Raw genomic sequence first — 14377 nt, 5'->3', positions numbered from 1 at the left:
CTCCATCAGCATCCAGAACCTGCAGGCTTTAGGGTTGACATGCTGCTGAAACCCAGGCTCCTGGGCCTTGGGAGGACTTGAACAGTGTGCCCAGATCTCTTTCTCCAATGTCAAAAACATCCATTTTATTTTATCCTGAAAAGACTCCTTTTTCAGGTTTTCTTTTTTCCTAGCCTTTGTTCCTTATGGAATGAAAAAAAAATGTCTGAAATGTAGTATTTCTAGTAGATAAAATTTTTGCCCTCCCTGTCTCTTCCTGGAGATAGTTTGTTTGAAAAATACTTTGCAGGACTATACTATGTTTGTAGAGAATGTTAAGATAAATGTGTTAAAAAATAAATTGTGTTTAGAAACATACAGTTATTTTTATCAGTATGACAAAAATATGAGGAAGGTTCATCAAAGTCATATCACTTCTACAGCTATAGCTAGAAAAGGGAATTACTTTAGTAAATCCATGGTTAGTTATGCAAGCCTGCTTGCATGATGATGTAGTATCTGAAATGCAACCTCTTGGTTTTTTAACAATTTACTTTTATGATTTTCCACTTCTTGCTAACCCTTTGTAATTCTGATATTTTTACAGTGTTGGAAAACTCTTAATTGCCAATTGATTTGTTCTCTGTTAGGGACTAAATGGGAAGCCTTTGGACTTGAAAGGGCATTTAGACTGCATTTGCTGCTTGGATGGACCTTTTATGCAACTTTTGCAGAGTTGAAGGGCCAAGCAATATGTCTGAATTTTACTCTTATCACTTTTAATTTGTTTGCTTTGTTGAAGGTGCACACAGATGTACATACAATTTTAAGAATGTACTATATGTATAATTCATTATTTTTTATTTTAACATAGAGGAACTAATTTATCACTGACATTGGTGCTATGACAAGATGTTTGTAAATGGTATTGATATCCTGGTGGTATTCTACAATTCTCAAAAAGGAAAAATGACCAATCAAAAGTGCAAAGTTAATAACAGCCAAAAGTAGACAATTGTATGCTCCTGGGACATGTTGTGACTTGGTAAGTCTCACACCCTGAAGATAGAAATAGTACACTAGAAATATTATAGAGGTTAGAGGAACAGCTCCAGAGATGTTTACTTTTAAAAAAACCACATTTTTTGCTTAATTATGTTTACTACTATGGTGTCCAAACATTAGTTAACAACAAGGACCAAATCAAACATAGTAGTAGACATCATCTTCCCCTAAAGGAGAGTGATTTTACTCTTTGAATTATCTTGTGGGTGGAGCACAAAGTGCCTCCCTGGTTTCTTTTGTGATTTAATTAACCAAGAGCAGCTATGTGCATGGTACTTTCCAGAACTGATGTAGTAAATCTTTACTAGAGGACTTAAAACACAGTGGGACGTCTCACTGTGCTGTTTGCAGTGGCTTTGCTCTCTGTTCTTGCTTCAGTCAATGACAAAACTTCCAGGGAAATTAGTGAGGATGCATCCACCCACAAGCCAGATCTTATTTTCAGGATCACAAAGTGCAAGGGAATAGAATGTCTACAGAGATAGAGGTTAAAGAGTTAATCATGTTGGTACTGTAACAGGTAGTCTTCTGAGAGTTCCAGGAGATGACTGGATGTTTTTATTTAGATACTCTATAATTATACAGACTTTCAGCTGTTTGGGCCTTTTGGCCTTTCAGTAACATGTGATGAAGATTGTCTATTTAAAGAATAGGATGAAAGCTTAGGTGAGAGCAAATGATTTGCTGAGCTGTTTATCTGTCCCACCCCAAAAGGAAGGAGTGACCTTGATGTAGATATTGTAAGTGAACTGGAAAAGATGGCTGAACTTCATACCTGTGCTCTGTATTACTTTGCTAACTTTTGCAAAGTGGTTCTTGGCAGATTCCACCCTGTCTGCAGCTGACATGTGCCATCGATTTTGGAAATTTAATTTGGGGTAAGTATATTAATAATTTGAACAGACAAATACTGTTTCTGTCTGTAATACATTAGTTTGGGATACAAGCATAGCTAATTGTTTTTGTGTAAAGAGATGCCCATCCCACCTGAGTATAAATTCATTATTAATGACAAGCTCCAGCAGCAATAATCTCTTGTTACAGAAGCGTTTTTTTAAAGTAACTGGGTTTTTTAAACCCAGTTCTTAGTCACTCATTTTCATTTTCAAAACTGTAGTCCTCTGCTAATTAAACATGGGACATTAGAGATTCTTAATGAGTGGCTTGGTAATGTGACCGGCAATTTGAATACAAGGCACTGTATGAGATTATTTAGTACAGATTTGGAGTTCCCTACTGCAGTTAGGAGGAGTGCTTGAGTTCCCTCCCCAAAATACGGACTTTGTAGAGTAAGAATTATTTGTCAGAATAATGTGGTGGTTGAAGTAGTTCTAGACATTTTTATCATGTACCATGTCGTGGGATGGGGATGCAGGAGCTTTCCTATGTATGCATTCTGAAATATTAGAGGTATAAAAACGGCTATGGCTAATTAGGATTATTTCTGTCACTTTGCTGTAGTTGCTGTCTAGATTTTTTTCAATGTCTGTGGAAATGTGCATAACCTGGGCATTCAGTGCTGAGGGCAATCTTCTTCTAATCTGACAAGGAAGGAATCTGGAATATTCCAAACATTTTATTTTGTCCTATGGGCTAATCAAAAGAAATATATGCCACATTCCAGCTAAACGCTATATGGCATATTTATTTAAAATGAAAGTGGCAGATAAAATAGGTAGTTTCACACACTTTTCTCTTGTATTTTGGACTAACACTACTTCTACACTTACAGAGATGTTTTCATCTTTCTCAAGGTGATTATTCCTAAGGAAGGAATAGTGCTATTTGGCTTTTCTTTCTATGTCACATTCAGAGTCATCTGTAGCAGAGAAGGGAAATCTGCTGTACTGCTTTGGCCTTTGTGGAGGCTGATGCAAATCCAGGAGGAGATAATGCATATCCTTATTTCTTTGCAGGATTGCTGTGTGCTCAGGGAGGTATCCTGAGGGTGCTTCTGAGGCCTTCTCTGAGCAAAGCCAGCATGTGCTCAAGTTCATTTCTGTTTAGCAGGGCATTCAGCTGTGTTCTTTAGTCTCAATGGTGTTATCAGGATTATGCATGGAATGGTAGAATTTATTCTTTTGGTGTTTTTTCACTAAAGATATGTTTAGTAGTGTACAGTGTAACAGCGTATAGCCTTGTTTTTGGGAAAGTCGTGTTTTCATTGGGGAAATAATGTAGTAGTTAATAAAGAAATTAATACTAATGCGGATATGTGTGCAATATGTGCACAAACATAACAGACCTGGGGGCATCTTGGTTAAATTTTTTTTTGCCACAAGTTGATTTACTTTGCTTAGAAGAGAATTTAATGAAGAAACCGTTATGAAAATAATTGAAACCAATGGTATTCCTTTGAACAGGATTGGTGATGGCTTCAATGACCTTGGTGGTTACACAAGTTGTACTTCTTTGACAATACCTTGAAGGATACAAACAGAATAGAAAAGGGCTAGACTCAAGTGCAGTGAGGGTTGACTGAGCTCCCAGTTTGCAGCTTTGATTTATGTTTTAGACAGTGTTTAATGCTGAGTCAGCTGAGCCTGCATACCAAATCGTCTTTTGAAGAAATTTGTCAAAAGCCCCTTCGCTAAGAGGCTCTGCTCATGTCCCTTGCTGTGCAGTTCCTTGTGCTCATCCTGCTCATCAGTGTCTCCCAGGAAAAACATTGAGCATCCTTCTCCCAGCTGTCTCCCACACGTAAAGGACTCATTCACCCCTAGTGTGTCTTCACTGGAGAAAGCTGTTAGAGCAGAGAATTTTTTTCACCTGACTCAAATCCAAAAGATACAGAGAGAGAGTTTAGTGGATAGCTTTGGTGTGGGAGGTCAGATGCAGCTCCTACCTTCACTTCTTAATCCATCAGCATTTTATCACAAGTATCACTGGAAGTGTGGCCAGATTCTACCAATATTTTCCATGGACTTTAATTAGTCATATAGTCAATAGTCAGCTCTGGAGCCTTCATTTCAAGGTTTTTAACAGATGGCTTTGGGGAATGATGCATTCAAAAATAAAATGCAAATAAAAAATTGCTGTTGTATTTTTAAAGTATATGCTCTATGTTATGTACAAAATTGTAGGATGAGTCACAGTGTATACATGCCACCTTACCTTCTGATGTGTATTTTGATAATAAATACTGTGAGCATCCCTTTAACTTTAGGTGAAGGTTTTCTTTATCTAGTAATTTTGTTAGAACTGTTTGCACAATGGAGAAGCAGACTCAGATGCCCTGAAGATGGAGCTGCTCAGAGCTGGATTCAAATATGTTAATATGGAATAACCAGTATTTGGCATTCCTACTCCTGTAGTGTTTGGAGGCCAGTCATTTCCATGTGACTCTAAGAAAAATAAGGTGCTATTCAGGGTGAGAGAGTGGCTTAAAGCCCGACTTTTGTGGTATATGTGTTAGTATTTAAACTACAGTCTCTTACTTTTGAAGTTGTGTTTTTTACACTCTAATTCTGTTAGAGTCAATGGAAAATGCTGTCATGGGGTGGCTTTACCTTTAAGATAGCTTTGGGAGCTAGGGAAGTTGAAACTGCTGCTGGCTTATGGGAGTCTTTCTTCCTGACCAATTATCAGTCATTTCTAAGAATTGACAGCAGTTTTAACCATTAAAAAGTGAAGTCAACTTGTAAACACCTCCTTAAGATGTAAAGTCAGGGCACTTTTGTTGTCTTTGTTTTCCTGGCTGTGAAAGGTAACAGAGCTCTGGCCTCCTGTTCCCAGCCTGGCCATGCGGCCTGGGCAGGAGCTGGGCTGGGCCTGCCGCAGCTCTCGGCTGGGAGATGGGGCCTGTGGGGCTTGCCCCGGGCTCTGGCTGGGCCAGGCCGGTTCCTGGCTTGGCTACAGTTTTTTGCCGTGACAGAATTCACCAGAGACTGCCGAGTAAAGAAAGGAAAAAAGCTCTGGACCTGCGGCAGGCTGAGACAGCGACCACACTCTCCAGAGCAGCCATGAAGAATCTTCCATTGCAGACAGCTCCAGCCGCTGCTCTGCCAGAGATCACAGAACCATCTACAAAAGCCTGGGCAAGATTTTAACCTTTTCATTACCTAGATGAGACTTGCAGATTAATCCTTTTATCCACAGAGAGAAAAAGAGAGTAATCAACATGTAAAGAGACTTTATAAACTATCAGAGACAGTAAAGAAAAGAAGCTTCAGAAAAGGAAGAGAATAAGGAGATGCTTTATAAGCTGAAATATTTTTTTGTTAAAGCTATGGAGATGGACAATAAGATCTTGAAAAAACTCCTTTAATTCATGACAGAGTATATAGGGAGGAATAGAGTGTTCAAAGTGTAGATTTTGAGTAAAAAATAGAGTAATTGTGATACAGTGAAGTGCTGTAACAGAGTGAAGCGAAAATTTGAAGCCTTGGGGGGCAATGAGAAAACTTTTCCAGTGGAGCTCACAGAGACAGATGAAGAAGACTTTTGCATTTGAATAACTCATCCTTGAAATGATATCCCTAGAGTCATTGGCCCATACACACCTCAGAGTGATGTGAGATGGGAGGAGTGAGCTCTGATGACAGGATTTCTGGGCAGCTGACATCAGGGAAATAGAAAACTATAACAGAAATAGTTTTCTTGTGAGACACTCCATAGATTAACAGAAAGAGACTTCTGTTTCTCTACAAAGACTGATGAAAAGACTGTAGCAGGAATTGGGACTGTTTTAACCACCAAAGTTCCAAAGTTTTTGTCTCTGTTGTCATGTGAACAAGGGAATGGTGGGTAGTAGGGGATAAAAAGGGTTTTCTGGAAGTTTATTCTGGTGTTCTTATTCTTGTAGTTTTGTTAATAAACTTTCTTTATTCCTTTTTAAATTCTAAGCCAGTTTTGCTCTTACTCTAATCTGTATCTCACAGCAGGAAATAAGTAATTTTTTAGTTACTGGTTTAAAACCACGACAAATGCTTTTCCAGACTTTTCACAATTTTACAGTAGATTTTAACGTAGCAGGTCATAGGAGAAATTTGCAGGCTTAGAAAGCTGAGACCTTGAGGACTGCTTCTCTAAATTTTCATTTCATAAGATCAGTTGCTTTGGGTTTTTCCTACTTTTTTGCCTTCCAGACACTATTGGTGCTAGGGGCTGGAACTGGACTGGATGGGAAGGTGATGCTTTGACATGAATCACTTTAGGAATAAAGGAAAAGTGACAGTCACTGAATACTGTCTCATACTGTGACTGGCCACTGTGTCATATCAATCTGTCAAAATGGATTACCAGTTCAACAGAATTTTTAAGTGTCTTGCCTTTGTAACTGGAAGGATGCTGCCCTCTGCTTTAAAACTTCCAAAAAAAATTCCACAAATATTTATGGAAACTTATACACACTTGGTTTTGTGCCAGATTGTCTTTTCCCATGACTAGTTAGTATAAGACAAGTCAATGTGTCCCTAACAGTCACCCCTGTTGCTGATTTATATATTCTAGCCAGAGATCCGTTTCCGTATCTTCTCAGTTACTGATGGCCATGTGAAGTGCTGCTGAGCAGAAGTGGGGTATTGAGAACACTATTCAAATAAAATTTGTTTACTTTTCTGGCATTTGCCTTGATGAATGTATAGGGCCACTGTGTCACCACCCAAGTCTTCATTCATGAACTTAATTAAAAGCCATGAATGCTCAAATGAGTGAGGTTATCACAGAAGCTTATGAAGTGATCAGAGATACCAGGTTTCACTAATTTTTTTGCAGTGAAATTTTGCAAGGATGTCTGAATGTCTGGCACTGTGAACATAATTTCCTTATTAGTCATCAGCAGGTAAGATGACTTAATAGGATAAGATTCTGAATTATATGAAAATTTTTTATTTGAAGATTCCAGAAGTTTTCATTATACTTCCCTTCTAGCTTTTGATTATGAAGTTTCTTGTTGTGATTTTGTATTGCTGTAATGGAGCAGTCCTTAACTTGAGTTGGGAAGTTACTGGACACAAGTGTTGGGGGAAAAAACTTCATCCCAGTCATATCTCTTTAAGAAAGTTAAAGATTCTTTCACTTTCTGTTTTATCAACTTTTTTTTTGTCATCATTTTTTTTCCTCTTTTATCATGAGTATGCTCTTTTTTCAGCATACTTTACACACTCCAATTTTGTGTGCTACCATTCCTTAGAATCCATTCTTCACTGAAATTTTCCAATTTATTTGCCCATTTCTACCACTGCTACTTTATCTTCATCATGATAAAATGATGGTTTTAACCTTTCTGCAGTCCTTTTCCAAAACAGTCTTTCAGCCTATTCCTCTGGCTTTGTTTTCCTATCTGATTGAAGTCATTGTCTTCAGATGAGAATTTTAAGCCTTCTGCAGTTGATCCTTTGAAACAGAGCAGAATTTTTGATGCAAAATTGAGCCCCAGTTCTTGCATCTAAGCTCTGCTTTTTGGCAATCTCCCACAAAATCCTTTGTTAGATGGTTTACTCCTACCTACAGTTTTTGGATTTGCAGGCAAGTCCTTCCAGGTCATGTACATTTATTCTGTTGCCTTATATGCTGCTCTAGAGAAGCTTGAATGAGCATTCTGCGGCACCTCTTATGGCATCACAGCTGTCAGGTCTCTACTCTTTATGGCTTCAGTCCAAAACAAGCTGAAGTCAATGGAAAGATTCGAAATCCCACTGCTTCTTCATGAATCAACTGTGCAAAAAGGGATGGACGGACGGACAGACGGACATACACCAGAAGCATGAGAGGAAAATTGTTCTTACAGTGACTCTTGGTTTTGAATGTCTTTTAACAATAGTTTCTCACTTGCATCAGTACTTCTCAAATACAGTAGGTTTTTTCTGTGTTGAAATCATGGTGGTAATTCTTATGTAAGCCTGAAATAACATAGAATCAGGATGTATGTTACTCAGTTGATATTAAATTTCAGAGTATGTATTTCTGTAACAGTTCTGCTATTTTGCTTTTTATTTTCAAGATCTTGGTCTGCTTCCATGCAATGAAATGAAAATGGTTTCATTAATTTCTCCTATAATGGTGGAACTTAACACTATAACTAATAACCTTATTTTTTTAATTCTTTTTTTTTATTTTCAAGAGCATATACATCTGAAATGTAGAACAGTAGGAAAAAATCTTTTCCCTGAATACATGCACAGAACAAGTATGACAGGCTCATGTCATGGTCAGGTTACAATCTGTAAATGTTTGAATGACCTTTCCTTCATATATTTGAATGGGAAAATGTATTAACCTTTTCAGAAGAGAACTGTTGTCTGTTCACCAATATTATGCACGATTATGCAATTTAAATAGTCATGGAGTGTCTGATGTCAGCTAGTTCCCTGAAATAAAATACTCAGGATATATACACCTGTTTTGGAGCCAACTGGCTTTGCTTTGCTTCCTTTCCAAATGCCTTCATTCACAAGTGAGCAAAATGACTCCTCATGCTGTGAAAAAGCACAATTTTACACAAAATAGGGACATACTTTCAGTTTTTCACAAAACTCAGTGAGAGTTTGTCCAGCTTCCAATAAATTAAAGGAATATTTCTTCTGACTTTGGTGTGATTTTGATATATTTACTACACTGCATCACTGATGGGAGCAACAAGAGCATGAAGGATAGAAGGAATCATGGATTTTTGTCTGGTCCTCTGCCACTGGGCAAGACCTGACTGCCACCAGAGGCAGGGGATTAGCTCTCTGAGACAGTGACTATGGCAAGGCAGTGACCTTAGAGGGATACAGAGCTATGGTGAAAGGAAGCTTCTTTGCCAATGCTCACTCCTAGAAGGCACCTGAATAGACAGAACCATGGACCCCAAGGGCTTGTACAAATGACTGCTGGAACAAGGAATAAGCTGGAGAAAAAGTTGTTTAGAAGTTTAAATCTCTAAAGAATTTAAGGTTGAATAACTGTCTGGGAAAGCATAATCTGATACCTGAAGGCATAAAACTGTGTGTGAAGATTTTAAACATAAGGTTAAGTGTCAGGAATAGAGATATAAATTGCTTAGCAATGGGTCCAGATTTCCACTGTGAAATGTGAATATAAGCATGGCAAAATATGTATTTTAGTGCACTTCACTCTAAAAACAAGTTCACAGAGAAATGACTCTCAGCTGGGTGTCCCATTAAGACCAGTTTTTATGTACTGAGCCCGTGTTGTTGCACATGGCAGACTCAAATTCATGGTGATCATTCGTTGACTGAGCAGAAAGTTCGGAGATGCTCTTACAGTGTATTCTATAACCTCTAGATACAGTTTGTCTCCTCTTTGCTTTTGGATAGTTTATAGGCTAGTTAGTCATTTGTGTTTTGTTGGCTGTTTGGGGTTTTTTTACCTCTTCTTCAGTCTTTATTTTCTGCTGCTGACAGTTGGAATTGTCTGTAGTGTATTTCCCATTATGGTGCCTCTTTTGTGGTGCCTTTCTTCAGTTCAAGTTTTATGTTAGATCCTACTATAGAATTTTAATGAGTAGTCCAAAATGCTCTAATGTATCTAATGGGCCTCATCTGAATGAAGCTGCCAGAAAGTCTGCTAAGTGGTTTCATAGGATTTTTTTTTATACTTGATGCCTCTTAGAATTGCTTGAATGTTGTTACGACTATTTTACAGCAAGAAATAGCACTCCTTTCTGGATAGGGAAGTATGGGAGTTTGTATTTAAGGTTTTTTGTTAATACCTGTTCATTCTCAACCCAAAGCTGTTTAATTTAACAAAACAGTGTAAACATCAACATGTATAAAGGTTTTTATTTATCTTCAGCAGAACACTGATCAAAGTGATGTCAGATCAGTTACTTTCTTTTAAGAAAGCTGATTCAAAGAAGCTCAAAAGTTGAGAAGCTTGCATCTGTTGTCTTTATTTTTTTCACTTTCCTCACTGTCAGGAAATTTTAAAGGCTTTAAAAATATTTCCCATTAATGCGTTTAATAAGGAAATGCTTGGCTCCAGTCTGAATGTTTTTTGGCATTTAGTTTGATCACCTTGATATGAGTAGCTTAAATGTTTATTCCTTTAATAATTTGAAAACCTAGGCACTGTACCTGAGCATGCTGAACAGTGAAAATTTCCTTAGAGAGGGTTGTTCATAGTGTGTGATAAAACTACATTGCTAAAGGGGACCTTTTTTCCAGGAGTTACAGTATTGTCAGTAGTATTGCAGGGCTTTGGAAAACCCAGTCCTACAAACCTGTTTAGTGTGGAAGCAGGTCAAGCTCGCTAAACTAAATCTGTGTAGTTAACTTTCATGTTCTCTATTAGCTGGGAATTAAGTTGGTGATATAGGAACTTCAGATTGACATAAATATTGTAATTATTCTTTGAACAACTAATGCCAATGCAGCAAATTTGGAATATATTTTCAGTTTAAATCCAAATCCATGGTCATTTCCTACACACTTGCAAATGTGTTCTTAGTTAAAAATGCCATTTTCTCTCATCCAGTAGCTTTTGTTCTCATGGTTTAGGGATGTAGCTTCTTGTTCTTAGAAACATGCAAGGGTCCCAAAATTAAATTTGTCTTTATAGTTTTTATTGATGTAAAGATACTTGATTATGCAGGATGGCTGAGCCACAAGTTGGAGTTACCGATTATGATCCTAGTCTAATAGTGTGCTGAGTATCTCGAATAATCATCAAATTGTTTGGGTTTGAGAGCCCTAGGAAGCACTCTGCATCTTGCAGAAGAGCACCAACTTGTGTAAACTCACTTGTCCTCAAAGAATTTCTAATCCAACTTTTTCTGTTTATTTGGGGATTCTGAAAAGGACACAATTGTGCAATTGTGTGAAATTACATTTTGCCCAATTACTTCCCAGCAAATTCACGCAACAAAGGTAATGTAAATGAAAAGTGTTGAAACCAAGCGTTTTAATTAAAGATCTTCAGCTAACAAATAGTTATGAAATACAATTATTTTAATTTTTTTTATTTTTTTTTTAGGGTGGAAAGAAGTCCTACAGTGGGCCATGTGGGGGCCGTGACTGCAGTGCTGGATGCAAATGTTTTCCAGAGAAGGGTGGACGTGTAAGTTTGTTTACACTAATATAACTTGTCCTTGCTTCTTATCAATCTTTTTAGAAATAAATAAATAAACACCACGTTACTGTGTGTAATTCTCAATCTAATGATCTCATGAAACTACAAATGATGAAGACCAGCTTCATTTCAAATGTCCCTAGCCAAGATTTCAAAAGCTGTTCTAAAGATTTACAAACTGCTCGCTTTGTAATGAGTCTTCAATAGAGTCCTATTTCTTTATGTGGTCTGAGCCCTAGTTCAAAAGAAGTCAGATGTTTTTTAGGTAGATTGCAATTAAAATTAGGAAAATCAAAGTAGTGTGGGCTTCTAGTACATATTTTGCCCAGGCCTTACTGTAATAGCTCCTGTTTATTTGTGGAAGTATTTTTGATTTGTGTATTTGGTTGGGGAGGAATAATAACTCAAAATGGATCTAAGCAATTCCTTTTGAGAAAGTTGCTTGTGTAAAGTAGCTAAAGTCTCTCTCTTGGAAGTCTTCATTTGAAGAAACCAAATGTTTAAGCAAGATTTCTGTAAAAATCTTGAATTTCTTTTGCTTGTATGAACAGACTGTAATTTATCTTAGTGCAGCTGCTTATCTCCCGTCTTAGGGGAATGCAGTAACTGACTTCACTCTGCCTTCAATTGCAATGTTAATTTGTGTCCAGACACCATCTTCTTAATGTTTTATCTTCAGCTCTAGAGCATTTTAACATGTATGAAAACGAATCTTACAGATTTTGCTTTTGGAGATGAGACAAGAAAAGAGCACACAGTAGTTACTTGAGGAATTGGAAATGCTTAAAGAGAAGGGAAATAGTACTTGTTTTCTTGTTTAATTAATCAGCTGTACTTCCCAAAATCACATTGAAAACTCATCCTCTGAGCAAACACAAAATAAATTAAGTCTTATTTAAACATAAGCAATCCTGATTTTTTCCTGTCTATTTCAGTGACACAGTGTGTGTATAGGCAAGGCATTACTTTTTGAACTGCATTTAGGAAAATGTTCCTATTTCAAATTGATGGTTTTAAAAATTACGTTTTTTCTAATTGCAGACAGAATTGAGTGAATGCTTAATTGATAACTGGTGATGTGATGTGTTTACTCTGGAAATATAAAATTTCTTTCAATTCATCATGTGGTAGATTGAAAACATGTCTAAACAGATAAGCGGAAGAACTTTGCAAGAAGTTCTCAATATATGCTAGAATATGAACTAAAGAGACTTGCTCAATACCTTTTGTGATTAGATACACTAAGAGACAGACCTAGTTTGGTTCTGAAACACAGTATCCTGTAAGTGCTTTGACCTTTAGACAGCAGTGAGCATCATTCTTACGTCTCTTTACATTCCTGGGGTCCAACTTGATTGTTTGAAGTGGCCACAACACTGTTGACCTTGCAGTTTGAGCTCTTGGCATCTCTTTTGTCAAGATGTCACAAAGATTTTAGGCTGTTTTCATGTCTGACTTGAGAACTCATTTGGCTTTTAGCTTATTTCTTATATGACCTGTATACTGATAGGGCATTTTAAGTCTTTCAAACACATATTCCATCATGCTAAGACCTGTCCATGGAGTAAACAATCTGCTACAAGTGGTAATCTTTCCCTTTTACAACACTACTTCCATCAAGTGTGCTGAGCCCTCCTGACACCTTCTTGGACATCTGCAGGCAGCTACTGGAGGCCTGCCATGCCTGAGGATATGGAGGTGACTGGCTGAACTGGGAAAGTGGATGGTGTGATTATGTATCCTATAGCACAGCTTGCTTCTTGCAGGACACTGTTTGGCCTGAGGCTAATTCCTTGGCTTCCTGCCTAGCTGTTTCTCCACTGCTGTAAAGCCTTTACATTCAGAAACTGAGACAGAACTTCCCCAATGCCCGGAACCCATATTTTGTTTAAGAAAAATGTTTTAGCTGTCAATTTTCCACAATTAACCAGATCAGAATAAAGCTAAGCTTTCTTTTTAAAAAACGAAATAGCTAAAAAGCACAAGAAAAATGACAATAAACTGAGAGTTTAATGAAAATAATATAGACAATGTCCTTAAATGTCCTCCCTGAATGCACTTTTGATCAGAATAAGCTTTAAAAATTTTATTTAGGCAATAAAAATGTCAAAACTGCCTAAGACTACTTCATAAGTGAGAGATATTTCTAGAAACGGGATCCATATATGTGTAATCCACAGGTGCCCGTGTTCTTATTTTTGCTATAGACTGCTGCTGTATATGCAGGATATAATAAAAAACCACCAAAAACCACAAAGAAACACCAAAAAACCACAACCAACCAAAAAAACCCACCCCAAAACTCAACCAACCAGTATAATCTCACTATCTGTAAGACTGATCCTGTTAGAAAACTAATCTCTATGCAATGAGTCAGCAATTTGCGGAATAATTGAGATTCTTTTCTGAAGGAAAGGTGGTGCTTGTCTGGCAGCCCCTTAGGGAGCTTGCCGTAATCCCTCTGCTCCCAGCCCCGGGAAATCGCCTGACTAGCTCCACTCCACCGGGGCGGGGAGAGGATTCCGCAAGGACAAAGGTAAAAGATGAAGGAGGCTCTCTCTTCTGGGACACTGTCCCTCAGTTTATTCACGGAACACTCCAGGGGAAAAAAAGAGACTGAGGGAGGAATTACGGGGATTTTTAAACTGAGGGAAAAGGGGAGAGGGAAAGCCGGCTACAGCCAATGTGGTGAAACTGAAGGGGAAGGAACCAGCACACCATAGACCCAGCATGGGGAGCAACAGGGAGAAACCACTTAGTGTCTTAGTGCAACATGACGAGGTCTCCTAGCAGAGTGGTAAGGCAAAAGAGCAAAATTTCCATTCTGTTGTCTGAATGCTTGCATTACATTTGAAAAGTCATAATGCTACCTTTGTACCCATTTTAGGCTTTGCATTGAATCTTGATATCCAATTTACTGTGAAGCCTGCACAAGAAGAGATCTGTTATGGAAGCATTCTTCATCTTAGCCAGTGATTCTGAATTGGCTCTTTTATCTAATGATGAGTTAATGGAAAGCATGTCTCTATGTAATTCAGTGGTCAAACTCCTGGCCACTGCAGCCATTCTCCCCTCCTTATCAGTTTTTATCTTGTAAAGATTTGTGAGTAGCAATCCAGTGATTTGTGCAGAAGTACAGTTCTTCATGGAGAGGTGTTATCTTCACTAAAGGTCCCATCTAGTACCTTGTCTGGAGTTTTTCTCAGAGGTCAAGTTAAAAGGACAACTGAGTATGCAGCTCTTACTACTTAAGTGCACAGGAAGATATCTACATATCGTATGATATTGTAACAGTAAATGTAATAGCAAGTGAAGCCCA

At 37.8% G+C, this 14377-nt stretch overlaps 1 protein-coding gene across 4 annotated transcripts in view; it reads left to right on the top strand.

The window, feature by feature from the left end:
* COL4A6 (collagen type IV alpha 6 chain) overlaps positions 1-14377 on the top strand; it is a 123560-nt gene that overhangs the window by 31674 nt on the left and 77509 nt on the right. For all 4 annotated transcript variants that reach the window (XR_001521306.3, XM_015626025.3, XM_015626024.3 and 1 more), the window contains exon 3: positions 10963-11046. Coding sequence is in view for 3 of the 4 variants with exons in the window: in XM_015626025.3 (XP_015481511.1) it covers positions 10963-11046 (84 nt within the window). In the remaining variant the exon portion in view is untranslated. The remainder of the gene's footprint in view (positions 1-10962; positions 11047-14377) is intronic.

Source organism: Parus major, chromosome 4A (genome assembly GCF_001522545.3).
Source record: "Parus major isolate Abel chromosome 4A, Parus_major1.1, whole genome shotgun sequence".
Classification (NCBI taxonomy): domain Eukaryota; kingdom Metazoa; phylum Chordata; class Aves; order Passeriformes; family Paridae; genus Parus; species Parus major.
The sequence above is the reverse complement of the archived record's forward strand: the minus strand, read 5'-3'. Positions and strand labels throughout refer to the sequence as shown.